Source organism: Leptopilina boulardi, unplaced genomic scaffold (genome assembly GCF_019393585.1).
Source record: "Leptopilina boulardi isolate dan_hultmark-lab unplaced genomic scaffold, ZJU_Lbou_2.1 LbouV2_229, whole genome shotgun sequence".
NCBI classification, from domain to species: Eukaryota; Metazoa; Arthropoda; class Insecta; order Hymenoptera; family Figitidae; genus Leptopilina; species Leptopilina boulardi.
This window is the reverse complement of record NW_026137784.1, coordinates 1,253,011-1,278,400: the sequence shown is the minus strand read 5'-3', so window position 1 is coordinate 1,278,400 and position 25,390 is coordinate 1,253,011. Positions and strand designations below refer to the sequence as shown.

Genomic DNA, 25,390 nt, shown 5'->3' with positions numbered 1-25,390 from the left:
CCCGCTTTTATTTAAACAGAGAAACAGCGCCGGAAGTGTTTAAATATTTGGGAATGTTTGGAACAAGTGAATTTTCATAGCATGTGGTCAGTGTTAACAGTAACGATCAGTCGGCAATTTGCAAAAAAAAAATAAATTTTTTTGCTTTTCTGTGTGCATTTGAGTGCATTTTAATTGTTAATTATAATTAGTTGTTAGTATTGATTAGTAAATACTAACAAATATCTACAGTATTACCAAAAAAGAATCAGGCAAATTGTACTTCATTTAAAGGTAACGTGTCCATTCAAAATAATATTTTTTTTTCATATACCCTGTAATAATTTGCTATTCCGCGGTAAAATATTTCGCAATTTTGTTAGACTAAGTTATTGTTTAAACATAAACTAATATTTTTTTTTAATTACGACTTAATTATTGTGGAAAAAAGTGTTCTTATTCACAATGGAAAGCCAATAATGGTTGCCTAGTGACCTTATAAGTAATGGAAAATCTGAATTTTCACTTATCAAAAATATTAAAACATCCTGTAAATTCATAAATTTCTAAATTATTGATTTGCATCTAAATTCGATTTTTTTTTAAATTTTGGGATTGATTGAATTATCAAAGTTGAAAAATATAATTGGGAAAGTAGTGGTGGATCGAAATAATCTTACGAGACCAGGAGGTCAAGGCATTATATGATTATTATATACTTTTTTAGATATGTATTATTAATATTATATATTGTTGGATTAATTCGACAGTGGAAGGGCGAGTTATTACATTATTATTTTTTATTTTTAATTCCAAAATTCAGTGAGCTATAATTATAATTCCAAATAATTTGTTTTGAATTCCGATTACTTACAACTTTTTAAACAATTATGTATTAAAATAGGTTTTTAAATTTAATATTCATTGAAAAATAATAGAAAAAAAATTTATAATAAATATTCTAAAAATAATAAACAAGAATAAATATCTATAAATAATAAATAAAACTATAAATAAATAAAATTAACATAATTAAACTGATAATATTTTATTAAAAAATTTAATTTAATATTTAAAAAATTTTCTATTATAATTAAATATTCATAGTAACGATCACGCGTTGTACACGTGAATATTTTATGGTGCTGAGCCAAAAGTACATATATACATAACAATAAAATTGTGTTATCTATACCTTAATTTGTTTTTCTAAAAAAAAAAATTTAATTTTAAATAGGACATGAATTTATTAAAATAAAAAAAAATAAAACCTTAAATAACAATAAAAAATAATTGATGAAAAATGTTAATATAAAAAATATTATAGAATTAGAAGAATTATAACAAATTTTTTTTTTTTTGAAATTAACCTTTAATGAAAATTTAGATTTGAAAATCTTAATTGTCAGACAGTAATAAAAGTGAAAATTCATTTTTCCCTAGTAGAGATAAATTTAGCATACGTGTGGATTCTAGCAAAAGTCGAACCAGTTTTGCATTTCTATATATAGTTATAAGGCAACGCTCATGGTTGTACAAATTACAAATAAAAATACGCGCGATAAAAAATTATTTTAAAAATTATTATTATTATTATTATTTTAATATAATATAATTATAATAAATAGAAAGTATATAATTATTTACATACATAAATTAAATGTATGTAAATAATTAAATAATTAAAAAATTTAGTTTAAGAATTTTAAAAACTATTTTTGAAAAAATGAGGAGAAAAATTAAGAAAAAATGTTTGTTTTTTTATTGATAAAAAGATGAATGACAACACGTGCTACACATATGTATATCTATATTTATAATACGCAGTTAATTGTCAGTAATTACAACATTTTCAATTAGTTGATTTTGCGAAACTCTTTTAATACCCCCTGTGGCTTTTGAACGTCATTTTTCTTTAATAATTGAATATTATCGCTTGAGCTCTATAAATATTAAATGTATTTCTTTCCAGACTGATAAGATCGAGTTACAATCTTTTTTCACGTCGTGATGAGAGTTGTGTAAATATTCCACATTAAACGATATACCAATTTATTATATATTAAACATTTTTTTTTTTTTTTTATTCGCTGTATAATCTTTTTCAATTACACACATATATAGAGGAAATAAGTTATTTTTAAATCAAAAATAAATATGATATTAAATTAAATAATAATAAAATACATAAATTAACAATAAAAATAAATATTTAATATTTAATTTTTTAAATAAATATTTAAGTAATTTTTTTATAATTTATTTTTTTTTATGTGATAAATTTCTGGATTATTTATAGAAAATCAATTTTTTTTCTATTAAAAACAATTAATAGTAAAATAACTTATAATAAATAGTTAAAAATAATTATTTAAATTGTGCAATTTTGTATTAGTGTGGTTTTTATAAAAAAAATTTTTTTTTCTATTTTATATGTATTTCCTGTTATTTTTGTTAATGATGATAATAATACAGGAAATGTTTTCAATAATGATCTAATTTTTTTTCTTCTTCATATATTATTTTTAACAAACAATAAGAAAATTCGAAACACATCAATTTACTTTAATTAATTAAATTAATGAAATTTTTTTGATTATTTTATTTAATTGCTTAATTATAGAAGATAAAATTAAATTTTTTTTTTATAAATAATCCAAACATAATTTTATATAACAATAAATTAGTAAGAAATTAAATCCCTAAAATTCTGTTATCTAATTAAAAAAATTAATTATAAAAACGTAATTTGAAGTTACGTTGTTTTTTTTGGATTAAAATTAAAAAACTAAATTTTTTTTTTAAATTAAAGAAATGAAACACATTTTTTTGTAACCTAATTTTCTGTTTGTTTTCACGAATACAAGTTTTCATTTAGCAAATATTGTTGCGAATTTTTTTTTTGAATTAATTTAATTTTTTTCTTATTGATTTAAATAATTAATTTTATAAATGTTTTTATTTTGTCTTCGATACCTTAACCTTGACTTTGACAATTGATATATTTTTTATCTTTCATTTTATATTCTTTTAAAAATGACAAATTCCATTGTTACACTTTATTTTGTGATAAATATTAATGACTAATGTTTAATGTTTAATTAAAAAAAAATAAAATTAAAAAAAATTATAATTAAACAAAATTTTTATAATTTATTTCTTTAAAAAAAAAATGTAAAATAAGTTTTAAATTAAAAATTTATTTGATTTAAATAATCCGGTTGCTTGACTATATTATCAAATCAAATAATTTTTTTTTTTTTTGTATTAAAAATACAAATTTTATAATTATTAATTATTTATTTTAATTTACATTATATGATATTATCAATTTGGAATGCAGACATTATTAGAACAAGTTTGAAATAACTGATATAATATAGTGTGAAACTGATAATAATTAATTATTTAAACGATTATAAAAGACGAAACGTTTTTCCCCCTCGTGAAAAAAATGAGAAAAAAATCTTTAGGACCCTTTTTTTTGGCTTAACTCCAATAAATTTAGTCTATATTTCTCATATGACCTTTATGTACAATAGAAAATAATCAATAATAAGTTAACAGAAAATAGCATGTTTTTAATGAATTTTTTTTTTCAACCATTTTATTATGGGCAATTGACATGAAATATAAAGTCTCATTTATATGTATGTTCTAATGTATTCTATAAATTTTATTGCATTATCTATACAGTCTGAAAAATGTGGAATAATTTTTTCTCTTATACTGAGAAAAAAATTTTTTATTTCCATTTATTTCAGACCAATAAAATTTATTTGAATTAAATAAAAAAATATTAACTCTCAGAGTCAAATAACTTTTTATTTTATTTTTTAAAGAAAAAAATTTTTAAAAATTTTATTTAAAGTGAATAAAATTTTGTTTGTAATAAATATTAATTTGTCTCTGAGATAAATATATTTTCTTTTTAATTTAGAAAAAATGAGAATATAAAATTTAAATTCCTTTTTTTTTGTCCTATTATAAATTAAAAATTTATGAATCTAAATAAGAAATTAATGAGATTAAAATTGAAAAATTATGAGTTATTTTTTTTATCAGAAATAAGTTAAGAGAGTGGAATATTTTAGAAAGGAAGTACAGCAGGTATCTTTTTTATAAATCCCCCTTATCTCTTTAACAAAGTGAATGAGAAATAAAATATAGTCTCATATCTATAAACGCATCATTTCCGAACTCATTTTCCTTTTATATAGTTTTTTTTTTTTTTTTTTTTTGATAATCATATATGTATAAAAATAATTTTTTTTTGTAAATCCCAATTATCAAATTTTAATCAAAAATTGGATTCAGAAATGAATATTTGTTACAAATAAATTTTTTTTTTAAATAAATTTTTTTCTATTTAAAACAAAATAAAAAATTATAATTAATTAATAATTATAATATGAATGTTATTATATTTATTATTAATAATTTTATTATTTATTTATTGCAAATTATTTATTTAATTAAATTATTCTAAATTTAAAATTAAAATGTGCTTGATGTTCTTAAATTTTTATAGAATATCGTTTATTCGTTGGGGGGATTTTTTTTTTTATGTCATTATTGACACGATTAATAAAGGAAAACTTTCGTAAATATATAGAAATATTATTGACTTATAAAGGGACAAATATATAATATATACTGGTCATCGATGTATACGCTGTATATATGCAAATATATATATATAGAGACGTAACATATCTTTTTTGTTTAAATGCGCAGAAAACGAAAAAGATATGACCTCTATATATAGCGGCATACCGCAGACCGGTGTAACTTCCTATCCCTCATTATTATACAATCAATTTAAATACCTCTCAAAATAAAGAGGAAAAATAATTATAATTTTATCATAATTGTCTTATAAAATTGACTATTTTTTTACTATTTAAATTATTCAAAAAAAAACAAACAAAAGAAAAAAATTTTTTTGTGTAGACTAACTGTCTCAATAATGCTGTACTTTTTCTACTTAAACAGAATTCTGTCTTGCCGTGACAATTTTATCTACTTAAGAGAAAAAAAAATAATTTTTTTATTTTTCCCAAAGCTAAATATTTATTTTCTTTAAATAAATTCGTTCCACAATTTTCTCGGGTTTTGTAAATCTGAAAAAAATAAATAATTATTAATTTTAAATTTTAATATTATTATTTTGATTATTATTATATTATTTTTATTTTTTTATTATTATTATTATATTATTTTTAATTTTTTATTATTATAAATGAAAAAAATTTATCTATTTTAAAATAAAATCTGTTTCATTTTGTCTGATATAAAAGAATATTTTTTCTTTACATTATAAAAATTATAAATTCTTTCTTGACAAGACACAATTGTTGCTATGGTAACGGTTATCATCCTATAACTGTTGCTAAGGTAATCGTTACCATAGTTTATGTAATTGTTTCTATATATGGAAAAAAAAACTCTTAAAAATTAATTGAAAAAATTTTATTTTATCTCATCAAGCCTTAAAATAAAAATAATAATATAATAAATAATTAATTAATATTAAAAAATCGAATTTTTGATACCTTTGAATTGCCTTCAAATTAATTTTTTTTTCCAATCTATTTAAAGAAATATAATATATTATTTTCACTATTAGTGATAATAATTATCAATAATCCAGTTATTAATTTCCGCGGCTTCTGAAACATTTTAATTAATATAATAATAATATTAATAATAATAATAATAATAATAATAATAATAATAACAATAATTAATTGAAATACAAAAATCGAATTGTCCCGATCTTTTTTTGGTACCTTTTAATTGCTCCAAATTAATTTTTTTTTTCCAATCTATTAAAGAAATATAATATTATTTTCACTATTAGTGATAATAATTATTAATAATCCAGTTATTAATTTCAGCGGATTCTGAAATAGTTTAATTAATATAATAATATTAATAATAATAATAATAATTAATTGAAATACAAAAATTTAATTGTCCCGATCTTTTTTTGGTACCTTTTAATTGCTCCAAATTAATTTTTTTTCCAATCTATTAAAGAAATATAATATTATTTTTACTATTAGTGATAATAATTATTAATAATCCAGTTATTAATTTCAGCGGATTCTGAAATAGTTTAATTAATATAATAATATTAATAATAATAATTAATTGAAATACAAAAATTGGATTGTCCCGATCTTTTTTTGGTACCTTTTAATAGCTCCAAAGCTTTTAAATCATAATTAAAAAAAAAATAGAAAATTTGACAATTTTTCTTTTTTTTTTTTTTTTTTTTGAAAATCATATACAATATGCGCGATTTTATCGGGATTGGACCTTTATAGTTGGACTCCAGTTTCTTCCTCTATATAATGTCAAACTTATGGTGCGCATGTGCGCACTAGAATGTTTCATAAAAAAGAAAAAGAAAGAAGGGAGAGACTTGGATTGGAGATAAGCCTTTTGAATATTGCTGACAGGCAAACCTCAGAGAGTTTAAACCTCCATCCCGCACACTGTGTGTCTCGCAATTTAATTAAACATAAAACACTTTCATAATCAATTTTTTTGTCGGAAGTATATATAGTATTACAAAAAAAAAAAGAAGAAAGAAAAAGTTACTTGTTCATTCCTCCCAAAAAAAAAAAAAAATCCCCCCCTCCTTTTTAATTACAAGACAAATTTTTGATATCCAACAAAAAAAGGAATAATTTTTTAGACTTAGTGAAATTTTTGTGTTAATTTTAATTTTTAATTCGAAAATTTGTGAGTGTTAAACACAAGTTAGTGATTTTTCGGTGAAAAAAAAAAGAAAGAAACTTCGGCTTTTTTTTAGGTAAGCTTTATCATTAAAAAAAAAATTTTTTTTAACGTTTTTCTTAATTATGAAAAATTTTGGTTTGAAAAAAATTTTACATTTTTGTTTCAATAATATTTTATAATTATGATGACAATTATTGTAATTGATCTTTATTTATTTTTTTTTAAATTTTTATACTATTTATGATTATTGTGATTATTATAATTATTATACGATTACTAGATTAATTAATTAGACGATTAATAGAGATTTTTAAAATAGATTAATTAATTTGGAAATAGATATACTAACGTCACGTGTTATAGAAAAAAAAAATTCTCTTGTAGCATCCAAGGTTTGCAATATTTAATACTTGTGTACTTTGTAGTTACTGCACCCGACGTCAATCGATAACTTGTACATACGATTCATTCACATTCAGAGCATTCAGATAACGGGGTTGTTTCGGATACACACCTTAAAGATGGTGTATTCTCGTATTTTCCTCTTTTTTTTTTTCTTTCACCTATAAACAAAGAATAATTTTTGTTAATAAATATATTTTACTCCAATTTATTAATAAATATTTTTTATCCGCGGCCTTTTTTTTTATTTTTTTTACAAACTGAAAAAATTATCTTAATTTCGATTATTTAAATTATATCAAAATATTTTTAAATTTAAATTGGGGTTTTAATAATTTACATTTTAATATATTTAGAAAATGAAAAATATCTGTTTTTTTAGTTCTTGATTTATATTTTATTATTGTATCATTTATTAATAATATAAATGCATAGAATTAAAAATTTTATTAATTAAAAAATTAAAATTAAAATTCCACTAAAAAAAAAGTTACTCTAAATTAAAAATTTATCTTTCCTTTTTATTTATAAATAAAATTTAAAAATATTTTCTTATAATTTTAAGTATTATTTTTTATTTTTATTTAGTTTATTTTTATTTTCTATTTTTTTTTTATTGTAATATTATTTGTCCCATTTATTATCAAAGAAACAAAAAATAAATATAGCCCTTATAGTTGAATAAATAAATAATATATTTATATACACTTCCGTTGTAAAATAAAAAAAAATCTATATTTTTTCACCAAAAATTCTCAAAATAAAAAAGCTAACGATTTTATTCTTAAATAGAAACCAAGATATATTTACTCTGAAATTGAAAAAAAAAATTTAATTAAATTTTTTAATTAAATTTTTTTTTCATATTTTTTAATAAGAAATAAAATTGATTTGTCTTTTAATATATATAAAAAGTTTCCTGGTAATTTGTTATTTTCACACTTCTTTATATTGAATATATATTCTTTAAGGTATATTTAAAAAAAAAAAAAAAGTTGCAACCTCGTTACAGTATATATGTTAAAGTTACGATATATCTTGTAACTATTCTCTTGAGGTCATATTGGCCATTAGAATAGTAAATCTTTTGGAGCACACGTCACTCACGTCTACTTATTGTTAAATGAAATAAAAAAATTTTCCATGAAACCTTTTAAGATCGTATATATTATAATATAAAAGCGTGCAGATCTGAAAAAAAATCCATTATTAATTTTATTTATAAGAATATTAAAAATTTTTTTTTTTTTTTGCAAAATAAATATTTGGATAAAGTAGATTTCTATTAAACTTTAATATATATATATATATATATATATATATATATATATATATATATATATATATATAACTGTGACGTAGTTTGTAACCTTTGACATGCTCATATAAAAAGGACGAATTTCATCTCACTAAATTTTGGAACAAATTTTGTATATAAAAAAAAAGATAAGAAGACTTAGATTAAAAATTATTGAAAAAATAATTAAATACCTTTTATATTAGTTTGATTATATTAGTTTTAGTTTGATAAATATTTATAAATCCTTTTGAATTTCCTTGTTTCTTCATAATATAATTCCTGAGATGAATTAGGACGAATTTTTTCTTAAATTGGATTATTTTATTTTCATATATATTTACTTTGATGAATGAAAATTTTGTGAAAATTTGTTGCATACTCCCAAAATGAATATTTTGAAATAATAATATTCCTTATTCCTTTTCTCGTCATTTCTGAAATGAAAAAAAATATTTTTAAAATAAATATTTATTTATTATTATTATTTATAAAATATTTATATAAAAAAAAAAATTATAATTTCAAAGGAAACAAAAATTATATTTTTCAAAAGTAGACTAACCGAATTTTTTATTTTTTAATTTACTTTTTAATAATTAACAATAATTCAATAATATTTTATTTAATTCTTAGTTAATTGTTGAACTAATTTAATTGTTGTTATTTAATTATTTTAAAATAATTAAAAATATAAATAAATAATATAAATTTTTTCATCCATTTTTTTTACAATAAACAAATTACCGAATTTTGAACTTAATAGAAAATTATTATACAATACAGCCTCGAGTAACGGTGAAGGATCAATAAATTTCACGCCCACGAATAATATTTGGTTCCTCGGGCAGATGTTAGTACTCTTTTTTTTTTTTTGCATTTTTTGAAGCAATTTTTTTTTTCTATTGTCAATAAATTTTAATATTTTTTTTTTATATAATCATTTTTTTTTTAGAAATATTTTTGAAATTGCTTTATAAATATAATTTATTAATTAATTAATTTTGTAAAATTTTTTGTGATTAGAAAATGATATAAACAATGCGTAATTATTATATTATGAATCAATATATATTTATAGTAAAGTTCAAATTACAATATGACTAAAGTTGGTAAAAACACACCTTGATTTCTACTTTTGCACATACACACACATTATGTATACAATTATTATATATATGTGACGCTTATGCAAAAAAAATATATAAGCAAACTGTTTTTTGCGATAATAAGAAGACTAAACACTAAAGATATAATTTGAAGAATTTCTAGTGATAAGTCTATACTCCTCAAAACAACGTACAAACATTTAATTATATAACAAAATTTTTAAAAAAATAATTTTAAAAAATAACAATTTTAATTTTACACATTTTTATAATTTTAGGAAAATTTGGGCAAAATTTATTTGAAAAAAAAAACAATTTTCGTTTAATCACAAAAAATTTTTTCTTTATTATTAAATTTTACCGCGCATAAAATTTCTAATTTTAAAAAATTAATTTTTTTAATATCCAAAGTAATTATTTTTCAATAACTGTTAGAACGAAAATAAATTTCCTTAATTTTCTGGAAATTTTGTAGCGCAATTAATTTTTTGGAAATTCCCTTTCCAAAATTTCTCTTTTACAAAATTCTCGGTTTTTCCCCCATTTCATATTTTCGTTTTTTTTTGGGGGAATTTATAGAATTATCTTTTTTGCCTTTAATTATCATTATAAAAATAATATTTATTATAATTATTTATTTTTATTTAAAATAATATTCATTCTTTTATTATATTATAAAAAAAAATTATTATTAAATATTTAATTCGAAAAAATATAAAAAACAGCAAAATAAAAGTAATAAAAATTTATTCTACTTTTATTTTAGTTTTTTTTTTCTTTTTTTAATACATTTTTCAAATATTGACTTTGTAATAGGCAGAAAATGTTACATAATGCATTGTTATTTCATTAAACAATAAAACAAAATTTCTGTATAATTTTTAATTGTTTTAACAATTATATCTAACGGAGATTTTTATTAATAGTTTTGCAAAGACAATAACTAAATGAAAAGTTTAATTACTGAACGATTGTAAAACTTTGGAAAAAAATAGTGTATATTTAATTTTTCAAAAACTAAATAGAGAAAAAAAATTATTTTTTTCATTTATTTAACTTATAATTATTGAATTAATTACTATATACATTATTAAACTATATAATAGTTTTTATTGACCTTGACATTATTTATACAATAGTTGAGACAAATTTGTCTTATGAAATTGGTTTTGGCAATTTATTATTTTGCAAAAGTTTTGTTCCAACGAAAGAAACACGCCAGTATTTCTTAGAATATTAATGAAAATTTTCAAATTAAATAATTAATAATTTTTAGTTAATTATTTAATATTTAAAAAGAAAAATAATAATAATAAATTTATTTTGTTTTAGATTTACGAATATGAACTCCAATGAGCCGTGGAACCTTCCACAGAAGCAGGGTCTCTATGATCCATCCCTTGAAAAAGAAGCATGTGGAGTTGGTTTTATCGTTGCAATTGATGGAAAACGTTCGCACAAGGTAAATAGAAATATATTTTTAAAAAAATAAAAACCCTTTCTAATGCAAATTAGAGTCTAACATGAAAATCTGTTCCTTGAATTTTATACCTTAAATAGTTCTATTTTTTTTTTTTTTTAATGACACACTGATGATTACATACTAAACTATCAAAGTTTAATTATATTATTGAGAATAGTAACATTTTTTCGCAATTAGCAAGGTGAAAAATTTTTTTCCTTTTCAAAATTTAAATATGTCAGCAATTAAGAAAAAAAAAATTGAACAATTTTTTCTGGAATTTTCATTTTATAGACTAATTAAAAAGTTTTTTCAAATTTTTTAAATTATTTTATATTTTTAATTAATAAATTATTTTTATTTATTACTTTACAAATAAAAAGAAATTTAATTTTTAGAATTTTAATTATAAAATTATAATTAATTATTGAAAAAAAAGAAAATATTCAAGAAAGTTTCGTTATAAAATTTGCTGAGCATCGAAAATTCTTTGGCTTAGTTTACATGTTATTAAATTATAATTTATTACAAGTATTTACTTTATGCAATAACAAATTCTTGTATCCATTTTTCTCTTGATTATTATTATTATTATTATTATTATTATTGACAAAATCAATAATTTCCGAAAATTTATAATAATAATTCCCTTTCATTATTAATGTTTAATTTAATTATTTATTTAAATAATTTATTGTTAAATATTATTTGTCAATATAAAAACAATAATTTTTTTTTAGATTGTTCATGATGCGATGAAATTGTCAGAACGTATGAACCATCGAGGTGCATGTGCATGTGACAATGATACTGGAGATGGGGCAGGTGTTTTATGCGCTATTCCACACCAATTCTACGCGGATGAACTTCGGTAAGATAAATGTCTATTGTTAGATTTATTTCTTTTTTTTCCTATTTTTGAAATTATTACTTCAGATATAAAGAGAAATAGTAATATTTATTTATTTTTTAATATTTTTATCAAGTTTAAAATTGTATTATTAATTTATTTTTTATTTTCAATTTATTGAATTTAATTAATTTAATAATTAATAATTTAATGTATTATTATTATTATTATTATTATTATTATTATTATTATTATTATTATTAATCTAAAATTGTCGCATCTTTAAAAAAAATTGTCCTTCTTTTCATTATTATTATTATAGTAAATGTGCTAATAAATTTAATTCTCTTTTAGAGAGAAGCAAGGTATAAATTTACCGGAATTTGGAAGTTATGCAACGGGCATACTGTTTCTCGATAAAAATACTCATCAGGAAACTGAAGCTTCATTCGAAAAATTGGCTAAGGAATGTAATTTAAGAGTAAGGAAAAAAAATTTTTTTCACCTATTTAAAAAAAAAAAAAAAAATTTTTTGTAAAAAATAAATAATTTCCCTTTTTTTTAAAAAGGTAATTTGTTGGCGAGATGTGCCGACAAATAATTCTTGCATCGGTCAAGTTGCACGAAAATGTGAACCTTATATGCGACAAGTATTTGTAACAAGTGATCATGACATTGAAACATTGAATCGTAAGGTAAGATTCAAAAAAAAAAATTTATTTTTTATTATAAAAAAGAGAGAGAGAGAGAGAGAGAAAGATTTTTTAATCTTGTATTTGAAAAAGATTTATTTTACTTTGAATTTGGCTCATTAACTACTTAAATTTGTGATGCCAGAAATTTACTTAATGTGACTGCCAAGTTGATAATTTAAAGATTTAGATATATTTTACAAAAGCTAGTTGTGATAGTTTGTATTATTGTGATTAATTTTTAATTTAAAAAAAAAAGTATTTGAAAAGTATTTAATTTTTAATTTCATTAAAATTTATTTTCAATAATTATAATTTAATTAATATTTTTCTTAACGCTTATTTTAAATTTATTTCAATCTGAATTTATTTAATGCAAAAGTTGAATAAATTTTAAACTTGTTTTTTTTTAGATATTTGTATTACGAAAAAAATCGACACATCTTATTAGACAGCCGGGCTTAAGGTATTACATTTGCTCGCTGTCTTTGAGAACTGTTGTCTATAAAGGTCAACTAACAGCCGATCAATTATGGGAATATTTTCCAGATTTGAAGGTATATATTTGTTTTATAATGAAAATTAATTAAATTATTAATTTTAATTTACAAAAATCAAATAATAAAGTGTGACACAAATTTAATTTTTTTTTTTCAATAGTCTCCAAGATTCGAGACTTATTTGGCGTTGGTACACACAAGGTTTTCAACAAATACTTTTCCAAGCTGGGAAAGAGCTCATCCACTTCGGTGAATAAACTTCTTATATATTTTTGAATATTATTTATTACTAAATTTAATATATTTTCGAGATAATTAAATAATTGAAGATACCAATTATTTTATTCATTAAAAATAATTTAATATTTGAATATTTTTAATAAACTAATATTGATTTTAATTTTTTAATGTTTAATTATTTACTTTTTTTGCATAGATTACTCGCCCACAATGGAGAAATAAACACTCTCCGTGGAAATGTTAATTTTATGAAAGCCCGAGAAGGAGTAATGCGAAGTGAAATATTTGGTAGTCAATTAAAAGAATTATATCCTGTTGTTGAGCCTAATCTTTCTGATTCTGGTTCAGCCGATTGTGTACTGGAATTTTTATGCATGGCAGGAAATCGTTCTCTACCTGAAGTACGTAAAATTATTTAAAACAGAACATTATAACAAAAAAATTTTATCAAAAAAAAAAAAATGTTTTTTATAATTTTTTTTTTAATAATTACTGGGGGTATGTAGTAAATTATCTAAATTAAATTTTAAATAAAATATATTTAGGCTGTGATGACTATGGTACCGGAAGCATGGCAGAATGATAAAACAATGGCAACGGAGAAAAAAGACTTCTATCATTGGGCATCATGTGCAATGGAACCTTGGGATGGTCCTGCTTTGCTCACATTTACCGATGGCCGTTACATTGGCGCTATTTTGGACAGGTAGAGAATATTATTTTTAATTACAAAAAAAAAAAAAATCAATGCTTCACTTTCATAAATCTGAAATTTGTTCGTTTGGTGTTTTCGAATACTAAAATGAAGAAAATGCCAGACAATTCATTCAAAGAAAAAAATGAATTTTCAAAAAAAAATCATCAGTAAAAATTTATTTTGTAAATTTTAAAAGCAATGAGGAATTCTTTTTAGATATCGGGATACAAATAATTTTTTTTTTTATTTCTAAGTTAATTTTACCTTAATCGATATCGCAAAACAATTTTAATTCTATTAATTAATTGTTTCATTACAAATACAACAAAAAATCCTACTAATAAAAAAAAAAAGTGAAGTTTTTAATTGTAATATAGATAATTATGATGGTGATATTGATGTTAATGATGATTATTATAATTATATTGATGTTAAGGATAATAATAATTATTATAAAATTAATAATAATAATAAGAATGCCAACAGGAAGGCAAACGAACGAACGAAACAACAATAATTCAGCCAGATTAATGAGAGATTCAAAGGTGGTAATACAAAAGACTTTTTTGAATTTTTGTTTAACAGAAATGGTCTTCGTCCATCGCGTTTCTACGTCACTAAGGATAATGTGATGGTGATGGCGTCTGAAGTGGGCGTCTATGACACTCCGCCCAGCAATGTTATCCTGAAGGTAAACACGGAAGTTAAAAAAAAAAAAAACAAAAAAAACAAAACAGCAACACTGATGTCCTTCATTTTTTTTGGAAAAAAAAAATTTATCATCCCAGCTGTTCGCGCTTTTCCAAAGGGGTTTTTTTTTCTCAATTTAATTAATATTCTGCAAGAGCTTTTCTTTTTGAAATCATTAAAAATCTCTATATTGCTTGATATAGAGGATTTCAGCTTTAGGAAAACATTTTTTTTTCTTTTTTTTTTTTTTTCTTAAAGGCAAACGAATCTTGGTTGGTCAACGATCCGAAGCTGGCAGATTGGAAAGAAGAAACTTCCAGAATGCGTGAAATGTGGCTGATTGTTACCACCAAATTCGACATTTATTTATTCTCCTTTTTTTTTTCTCATCAATTTTAAAATTCTAAAAATAGATTTTTTTTTTCTCTCTCAATTATGTGTAATTTATATTTGTGAGAGGAAAAAAATCAGTTTGATATTCTGTTTTTACATTGAAACAGAAAGGTTCGAAAATTTTGAAAGAAAAAGATGATGAGAGCAGATGTTTGGTAATAACAGAATGTCATCCCCCCCCCCAACCTGAATCCATCAATTAATTTTTTTGCATTATTATTATTCTAGAATCAGCGCAATAGTGAATCATAATTATTGTATTTTATTTCTTTTTTTGAATTATCATGTCATATATTTGTGATGTATAATTTAATATATCATTTAGGGACTAGGTTTGTATAATAGTGGAGTGTAGGATCGTCATCCAGTGCTGTCGTATTATTGTCGAATCAAATGGAAACTTCTGTTCAATGACGATCATTCCAACCTCATTTTATTTACAGAGTCGCTTGAAGCCCGGAAGAATGTTACTTGTTGACACTGAGGAAAAACAAATCATTCAAGATGTGGAACTCAAGTTGAAAATCGCTAGGAGCCGACCACATTCCCAATGGCTTAAGGAGCAGGTATATTTAATTATTTCAAATTTCAAAAAAAAATTATTCTTTTTTTTTTTTTTTTGTTGCTCAAATTTAAAATGTTACATATAATAACTTGACAAATTTTTCCATCCATCCATCCATATTAAAAAAAAAAATATATTTTTACTCACTGTTTCTAATCTACTTTTTTTTTTTTTTAATTGTATTAAAAAATTCAGAAAACAAAATTCTAGCGAAAAACACTGAGAAATAGCGTTTAATTAAACGTTTACATAAAAAAGAAAAAACTATTTTTGAAAAAGAATATGTTTTGAAAAAAAAAAAGAAATAGGACAATTTTGTTAATTGAAAATAATTTTTTCCAATTACCCCCGTGTGCTGACTACATTGGTGTTAATTGAAGATGGTGAGTTGTAACAGATCAGAAAAATTTACGTGTGTTTTTTGTGTTTTTTTTTTCCTTCCTTTTTTTGTCTGAATTAGTTAATATTTTTTAGGTGTATGTTTTTTAGATGTATTCGAAATCTTTGAAATTTGATTTTTTAAATTTGGTATATTGTTTTGGAAAACTAATTTTAGATTCATTTTTTCTCACCGTAGAATAAATCTCATCGCACTGTAGAAAAATTTATTTAAATATTTAGTATGTCTTTCGTCCATTCAAAAGGTTTATGTATCTCTTTTCTTTTCTAAAATTATTTTTTTTTTATCTAAAATTATTAATTTCATTATTATTTTTAGAGAAAAAATTATTTTAATTATATCACTATTGATAAAATTCATTTCATTATTACTCTTTTTTTTTTATGTAGAAGCATGGGGTTCTTTTTATTTAATTTTAACTTTCAAAAAAAAGGTACTTGGTGAATCTTTTGTTATTTCTCCGTTAAAAAAAAAAAATTCTTTTAAAAAAATTGTTTTTTTACAACTTTTTTCTATTTATAACTACTTAATATTTATATTTTTCACTATTGTAAAATATTTCGGTTTTTTTTTTTTATTTCAAAAATTATTTGTATTTTTAAAAAACAAATTTTTTTCAATACAGATAACAATGGAGGATCTTCGACAAGCGTACATTGCAAATGGTGGAACATTAGATGATCATCAGAATGGAAATAAAAATAATGAAATTACTGGAGATATTGAACGTGGAGTTAAACAATTGGAAATGAAAATATCGGCCGTCAATCGTGTTTGGGGAGGTGATAAAAGACTCGCTCTATTTGGATATACTTTGGAAACTATCAATATGCTTTTACTTCCAATGATTCAAACCAAGTAGGTTTAATAATTTTAAAAGATTATTATTTTAATTAAAAAAAATAAATTTTTTAAATATTTTTAATTGAAATGATCCGAAAAAATAATTTCCTTTCAGAAAAGAAGCTCTTGGTTCAATGGGAAATGATGGGCCTCTCGCATGTTTATCTGAATTTCAACCACTTCTTTATGAATATTTTAAACAATTATTCGCGCAGGTAAAAATCATTTAATAATTTGAATTTATTTGAAAAAAAGAAAAAAAAAATTATTTTTTTTTTCATTTTTCAGGTGACTAATCCTCCAATTGATCCATTTAGAGAAAAAGTTGTGATGTCTTTACTTTGTCCAATTGGACCCGAAAGTAATATTCTTGAACCAAATGAACTTTATGTACATCGACTTTTTCTTCCACAACCAATATTATCACTTAATGATCTTGAAGTGATTAAAAAAAATAAACATCGTGGATGGAAAACAAAAGTAATTGATGCAACTTATCCCATTGAGGAAGGAATATCGGGTCTTGAAACAACACTTGATCGTGTTTGTCGTGAAGCTAATGAAGCTGCAAGGAATTCTTATCAAATTATTGTATTATCTGACAAACAATGTGGACCCAAGAGGTGAGTTAATTTTCCGATTTTCAATTTTTTGCTTTTTATACTAAAAAATTTATTAAAAATAAAATTTATTTTTATTTTCTTTTAATTTAATTTTAAATTTCTTTTTAAAAATAATTTTTAATTTAATTAAAATTGATTTGAAATTAATTAATTTTTTTTTCTATTAAATAGAGTTCCAGTGAGTAGTTTATTGATTTTGGGAGCGGTTCATCATCATTTAATTGAAGAACGACAGCGAATGAAAGTGGGAATTATTTTAGAAACTGGAGAAGCACGAGAAGTACATCATATTTGTGTTTTACTTGGATATGGAGCCGATGGTATTTGTCCATATCTTGTTTTTGAAATGGCAAGAGACTTAAGAGACGATGGAGTTGTTGATGATACATTCAATGACAATGTCATATTCCAAGTATAATAATAAGAATATTATTAATAATTTTTAATTTTAAACTAAAAACAGTTTTTAATAAATTAAAAACAAAATTTTTTTCTAGAACTACGCTGAGGCAATGGAACGAGGAATTGCTAAAGTAATGGCAAAAATGGGAATTTCCACACTTCAATCATACAAGGGAGCACAAATTTTCGAAGCTGTTGGCCTTGCTGATGAAGTCATTGAAAAATGCTTTAAGGTATAAATAATTTTTTTAATTAAACTAATTAGTACTTTAGTTAATTTGCAAAATGTTTTAGGGTATAATTTTTGATTTAAATTATATAAAAGAATTTTTTTTTTTAATTTAGGGAACTCAATCTCGAATTGGTGGGGTTACTTTTAAAATATTGGCTGAAGAAGCATTTGAACGACATCAAATGACCTTTTGGGATATTCCTACCGATCAGGTAATTATTCGTAATCCTGGAATTTTCCATTGGCGATCGGGAGGTGAAAAACACATCAATGATCCTGCGAGTATCGCGAGTTTACAGGTATTTAATATATATTTTTATGAAAATTTTTTAGAATTTTTTTTTTTTTTATTGAAATTAAATGATTAAAATTTTGGATCCAGTTAATGAAAAGAAAAGTGATTCCAAAAACATGTAATGAAAAAAAAAAAGAAATTTAATATAGATTTGAAAAATTGTTTAAACAATTTTTTTGTGAAAATTTTCTTTACATTTTTAAGGAATTTGTCGAATCAAAAGAAGTTTCGGCCTATGAAAATTATCGAAATACAACAATGCAAGCTGTTCAAGCATGCACTTTACGTGGTCAATTGGAATTGGTGACAACAAAAAATCAAATATCAATTTCTGAAGTTGAACCAGCTTCTGAAATTGTAAAACGTTTTGCAACTGGTGCAATGAGTTTTGGAAGTATTTCCCTGGAGGCACATCAAACATTGGCAATAGCTATGAATCGAATTGGTGGAAAATCAAATACTGGAGAAGGTGGTGAAAATGCAGACAGGTATTTTATTAGAAAAATTAAAAAAAAAAATTAATAAGAGCATAAAAGATGAAAAATGATTATAATTTGGATCCAGTTAATGAAGATAATGATTCAAAGTTTTAGTATGACGAAAGAAATTATTTTTTAATAATATTTGGAATTTTTGTAAATTTTGTGATTTACGAGGGAAATTTTTTTTTAGGTATTTGAATCAAGATCAAGAATTTAATAAACGATCTGCTATTAAGCAAGTTGCTAGTGGAAGATTTGGTGTTACTTCAAGTTATTTGGCGAGCGCTGACGATCTTCAAATTAAAATGGCACAGGGAGCAAAACCCGGTGAAGGGGGAGAACTTCCAGGATATAAAGTAATTTTTTTTTGTGCTAATTTTGTTGAATTATTTAAGAATTTTACGGACTATTGAATAGGAAAAAAAATATATTAAAACGCTATTATTCCTGTGGATAATTTAATAGTGATAAATTTTCAAAGTAATTAATTAATTTTCTTTTTTGATAGGTCACGGCAGAAATAGCAGCAACTAGGCATTCGGTTGCAGGTGTTGGACTCATTTCACCTCCTCCTCATCACGATATTTATTCAATAGAGGATCTTGCGGAATTAATTTACGATTTAAAGTGCGCTAATCCAAATGCGAGAATTTCAGTGAAATTGGTTTCAGAAGTTGGTGTTGGTGTTGTCGCTTCTGGAGTCGCTAAGGTTATTATTTTTTATTTATTATAGGGAGTACTATTTTTTTTTTTTTTTTACTATTTCCAAATATTTTTACTGTGGAAAATAAAATGAAAATAATTTTTTTTTTTCTATAGGGTAAAGCTGAACATGTAGTGATTTCTGGACATGACGGTGGTACCGGTGCAAGTAGTTGGACTGGAATAAAATCAGCGGGACTACCATGGGAATTGGGTATTGCCGAGACACATCAAGTATTGACAATGAATAATCTTCGTTCACGAATGATTGTACAAGCTGATGGACAAATGCGAACTGGATTTGATATTATTGTTGGTGCTTTACTTGGTGCCGATGAATTTGGCTTTAGTACTGCGCCTCTTATTGCAATGGGCTGTACAATGATGAGAAAATGTCATTTAAATACATGTCCCGTTGGAATTGCAACGCAAGATCCAGTGCTTCGTAAAAAATTTGCCGGAAAGCCCGAACATGTTATTAATTTTCTCTTTATGTTAGCCGAAGAGGTAAATTTCAAAAAAAAAATTTTAATTCAAAAAAGAATTATTAATCTATTACAAATAATTAATAAATTATTTTAAAGTGAATTATTTTCAATAATTTAAAAAAAAAATATTTTATTTTCTTTTTTACAGGTTCGTTCACATATGGCAAGTTTGGGAATAAGAAATTTCCAGGAACTTATTGGACGAACGGATCTTCTTAAAGTTCGTGATGATATAACATTGGAGAAAGCAAAAACATTGAAACTTGAAAATATATTGAAAAATGCGCTTACATTGCGACCGGGTGCAAATATTAAAGGTGGATCGGTGAAACAAGATTTTCAATTGGAATCAAGATTGGATAATGTACTTATTGAAAAGGCAATGCCAGTGATTAATGGAGAACAACGAAGTGTTAATATTGAAATGATTATTAATAATGAATGCCGAGCATTTACGTCAACTCTCAGCTATCATATTTCCAAGTGAGTATTTTTTTTTCTATATAAATTTAGTTTATATTAGTAAATTAATAAATAATTCAATATCAATTTTTTTTTTAAAATAGAAAATATGGAGAAGAAGGTCTTCCTGAGAATAGTATTAATATTAAAATGAAAGGCTCAGCAGGGCAGAGTTTTTGCGCTTTTATGACAAAAGGAATACATGTGACTCTCGAAGGTGATGCAAATGATTATGTAGGAAAGGTAAGTGAATAGAAATTATTTTTCTTGCTATTGAAAAATTGAAAATTAAATTTATAAATTTTTCAGAGTCTTTGTGGTGGTGAAATTGTCATTTATCCACCGAAAGAATCAGATTTTGATTCAGTGGCAAATGTTATTGTTGGCAATGTTTGTTTATATGGAGCAACATCGGGAAAGGCTTATTTCCGTGGAATAGCCGCCGAGAGATTTAGTGTAAGAAATAGTGGTGCCGTTGTTGTTGTTGAAGGTGTTGGTGATCATGGTTGTGAATATATGACTGGTGGTTGTGCAGTAATTTTAGGATTAACGGGAAGAAATTTCGCTGCTGGTATGTCAGGTGGAATTGCATTTGTTTTGGATGTCGATGGATCGTTTAAAAGGTAAATTTTCTTTTATGATATTTTTTTTCATAAATTTTACAATATATAAAATATATTTTTGTAATTTTCTTTTTAGCAAATGTAATCCCGAAATGGTGGAATTATTGCCTTTGGATCAAGCAGAGGATATTGATTATGTGAAACAATTGCTCGAGGAATTTGTTGAAAAAACAGAATCACTAATTGCTCAGGATTTATTGCAAATTTGGCCTGAACCCACAACACGTTTTGTTAAAGTCTTCCCGTATGATTATCAACGAGCGCTGAAACAAATGGAGGAACAAAAAGAAAATGAATTGATAATAAATGGAAATACAGATTCAGATTCTACTGTGAAAGACATCGAAGATTCAGTGCCTGATTCTGAAATGGAACAACGCAAACTAGATAAAATAAAGTATGTATACTATTTAATTATTAGAAAGTTTAAAAAAAAATTAACATTGTTTTGTTTTTTAAGGGGATTTATGAAATACGAGCGTGAAAAAATGAATTATCGACAAGCGGAGAAACGTGTTAATGATTGGGAAGAAATTTATAATTTCCAAGGTGTTCGTAAAGGATTAAAAGTACAAGCAGCAAGATGTATGGAATGCGGTGTACCATTTTGTCAAAGTAGTCATGGATGTCCACTTGGAAATATTATTCCAAAATGGAATGATTTAGTATTTCAATCAAATTGGAAGGAGGCTCTTAATCAATTACTTCAGACAAATAATTTTCCAGGTAATTTTAATTTTCATTTAATTTAATTTTTTTAATTTCCATTGATTTAAGAAATAAATTTTATTTTTCATTTTAGAATTCACAGGAAGAGTATGTCCAGCGCCATGCGAAGGTGCATGCGTTTTGGGAATCTCTGAACCGCCAGTGACAATAAAAAATATTGAATGTGCAATAATTGATCATGCATTTGAGCAAGGATGGATTACTGCTAATCCACCGCAAACGAGAACTGGTCGTAAAATTGCAATTGTTGGTTCTGGACCCGCGGGACTTGCAGCTGCTCATCAACTTAATAAAGTTGGACACACTGTTACTGTGTTTGAAAGAAATGACAGGATTGGAGGATTACTTCAGTATGGAATTCCAACAATGAAATTATCAAAAAAAGTTGTTCAAAGGAGAGTCACTCTACTTGCCACTGAGGGAATTACATTCAAGACGAATGTCGATGTTGGAAAAGATATTTCTACAAAGGTAAAAAGAAATATTTTTTCTAAATAATTCTCTCTATTTTTATTTTATTTTTCTAAATAATTTTTCTCTAATAATATCTAAATCAGTATTTGTGCTAATTTTAGGAATTGAAGAAGCAATTTGACGCGGTTTTAATTTGCACCGGTGCAACGTGGCCTCGAGATTTGCCAATTCCTGGCCGACAATTTGAGGGCATTCATTTTGCAGTGAGTTTCCTTGAACATTGGCAAAAGAAACAAATGGGAAATGAAGCTCCATTAGATATGCGACTCATTGCAAAGGGCAAGGATGTGATTATAATTGGTGGTGGTGATACAGGCTGTGATTGCATTGCTACTTCTTTACGGCAGGTACGAAAATTATAAAATATTCTCTTAATTCATTTAATATTTTAAATTTACTTTTTTTATTTTTTGTTAAAAAGGGCGCAAAAACAATTACAACGTTTGAGATTTTACCGGAGCCACCAGTAAAACGTGCTGATGATAATCCTTGGCCTCAATTTCCACGTGTATTCAAAGTTGATTATGGTCACGAGGAAGTTCGTCTTAAATTTGGCCGCGATCCTCGACAATTTAGCACTCTCAGCAAGGTAATTTGTAAAAAAAAAAAGTAAAATTCGGCAAATAAATCAATTAATCTTTTTTTCTTTTCAATTAGGAATTTTTGGATGATGGCAAAGGCCACGTGAGCGGAATAAAAACAGTGACAGTCGAGTGGACAAAAGATGAGAATGGACGCTGGAAAATGACTGAAGTTCCAAATTCAGAAAAGGTATTTTTCTTTGTTTTTGATTTTTTTTTTGAAACAAATGGACAATAAGTTAAATTTTTATTTTTAGGTATATAAATGTAATTTAGTTCTTCTCGCTATGGGATTCCTTGGGCCAGAAAAATATATGGCAAGTGAGATTGAAGCGAAATTGGATGGACGTGGAAATTATGAAACTCCTTCGGGAAAATACGTGACAAGTTTGCCTGGTATATATGCAGCCGGAGGTGAGTTTGTTTTTTCATATTAACTGAATTTTTATTTAATGGAATTTTATAAAGAAAATTTAAAAGCGACTTTAAATAAAAATTTAGGAAAGTTCCATTAAATAATTATAAAAACTATTATTTTTAATAGTTTAATAGTAATCATTGAAGAAAAAATTTATTTTTCAAATTAAAATCATTTTTCGAATTTAGATTGCAGAAGAGGACAATCATTAATAGTGTGGGCAATATCAGAGGGAAGACAAGCTGCAAGAGAAATAGATCACGATTTAATGGGTGTTACAGGTCTTCCAGGTCCTGGTGGAATCATATCCGGAGTTTTAAATTAAATATATTTAGCCTATACATATGTAATCAACTTTTTTGATCTCTCGTTGCGAATTGATTTCACAAGTCAATACAAATTGAAAATCATTGCAAAAAGAGAGAATTGTACGTTTTATGAATTTTAGCATGCAGCTGCTGTTTTTATGAAAAAAAAAAAAAAAAAATTTACATAACGTGGAATATGCGTTATGATGAAAGCTATATATATATATACAAATATATATATGAACGACGAAATAGATCTTCTATTCAAATATATAAATATATCAGATCTGAGTGCTATTATAATGACGAGTTTTGTCCGATAACACAATATTGTTACAATTAGAAAATGAAAAAAAAAATTTAAAGACTCGTCTTAATTATTTATTTTTTAATTTAAATTTTTTTCTCCGATAACGAGGAATAAATGAAGCAGTTTACAAATATTTCTCTATTATGATAAGTTTACATATAAATATATATAAAATAAATATATATTTCGTAAAATCAAAAACAATTACAAAAAAAAAAGATAGTTTTTAGTACGAAAACGCACCAAAGGCCTCTGAAAAAAATTACGTTGTTCGCATATTTAATAATGCTTCAAAAATTTTTCCAAAAAGAAAAACAAAAAATGATTGCGCTTGTGATAAAATTTTGAACAATAATTTAGAGAAACTTTATTTCTTTTTTTAGTGATAAAAAAAAAGTTGTCCTTTTTTCGTGTGTATTAAAATTTGAAAAATGGTCAATTACCAATGTAGAGCATGCGAACGTTTACTGTTAAAATAATATAAATGTCGATAAATTTTGCTTAGGTGCGCTATTATACATTATGTATACTATATATAATTATATATATTTACAATTTTTTTTTCATAGATTTTTTTCATCGATTATATAAGAAATTGCATTCAATTAAATTTATTTACAAAATAATTTATTTTTTATATAATTTCGTCACTTATAAATATTATAATTATTATATATAAGGATACGTATCACGTTGAAAAAAAAGTGTCGTCAATTCGAATTAGTTTATAGTTTAAATATGTCATTTATATCACTGTAAATTTTTGATGCATAACGATAACTTCTGAGACAATAAAATTATATTGAATGTTAGGCAAGTTTCTGTTCTTTATTTAATTTAAAGAAAAATATATATTTCTCACCTTAATATTATTATTAATAGCAATAATATATGATTATTTTAAAATGTTGATGATTCAAAAATGAAAAAATTGTAATTTTTTGAAAAAATATAAAAAATTACCGACTGAAATCTACCTTACCAACTGATGGTAAAACAGTTTTCTTGAAAAATGAAAATACAAAAATTTATTGACATATGAATCTACCTTACCGACCGTTGGCAAAACAGATTTTTGAAAAATGAAAATATAAAAATTACCGACATAGAAATCTACCTTACCGACCGTTGGCAAAACAGATTTTTTGAAAAATGAAAATATAAAAATTACCGACACAGGAATCTACCTTGCCGACTGTTGGTAATTACCGACCGTTGGTAAAACAGATTTTTGAAAAATGAAAATATAAAAAATTACCGACGTAGGAATCTACCTTACCGACTGATGGTAAAACAGATTTTTTAAAAAATGAAAATATAAAAATACCATCAGTCGGTAATTACCAACAGTCGGTAAGGTAGATTCCTGCGTCGGTAATTTTTTATATTTTC

The 25,390-nt window shown here is 23.8% G+C and overlaps 1 protein-coding gene and 1 long non-coding RNA gene across 4 annotated transcripts; one reads left to right on the top strand and one right to left on the bottom strand.

Moving 5' to 3' along the window:
* Positions 1–103: 103 nt before the first annotated feature.
* LOC127280028 (uncharacterized) lies at positions 104–24,815 on the top strand. 2 transcript variants are annotated; one of them, XM_051302749.1, is made up of 32 exons: positions 104–273; positions 10,870–10,999; positions 11,740–11,870; positions 12,204–12,330; positions 12,419–12,544; positions 12,955–13,098; positions 13,202–13,290; positions 13,478–13,682; positions 13,827–13,987; positions 14,564–14,669; positions 15,505–15,627; positions 16,652–16,884; positions 16,985–17,084; positions 17,158–17,492; positions 17,664–17,904; positions 17,990–18,127; positions 18,240–18,425; positions 18,626–18,909; positions 19,094–19,259; positions 19,412–19,612; positions 19,723–20,112; positions 20,242–20,576; positions 20,660–20,798; positions 20,865–21,178; positions 21,255–21,575; positions 21,639–21,904; positions 21,981–22,378; positions 22,483–22,728; positions 22,803–22,970; positions 23,039–23,152; positions 23,220–23,376; positions 23,569–24,815. In XM_051302749.1, the coding sequence occupies exons 2-32, from the start codon at positions 10,880–10,882 to the stop codon at positions 23,703–23,705; spliced, it is 6,201 nt and encodes a 2,066-aa protein (XP_051158706.1). In that variant the 5' UTR covers positions 104–273; positions 10,870–10,879; the 3' UTR covers positions 23,706–24,815. The 2 variants fall into 2 exon arrangements, with proteins under 2 accessions (XP_051158706.1, XP_051158707.1); XM_051302750.1 differs by lacking the exon at positions 104–273 and adding an exon at positions 6,660–6,802.
* LOC127280045 (uncharacterized) lies at positions 4,444–7,451 on the bottom strand. Of its 2 annotated transcripts, none has more exons than XR_007842767.1 (5): positions 7,079–7,451; positions 5,979–6,090; positions 5,772–5,885; positions 5,535–5,651; positions 4,444–5,102 (listed from the first exon to the last, which is right to left on the bottom strand). It is a non-coding gene; the product is annotated as an uncharacterized LOC127280045 (long non-coding RNA). The 2 variants fall into 2 exon arrangements; XR_007842768.1 differs by lacking the exon at positions 7,079–7,451 and adding an exon at positions 6,178–6,310.
* Positions 24,816–25,390: the final 575 nt, after the last annotated feature.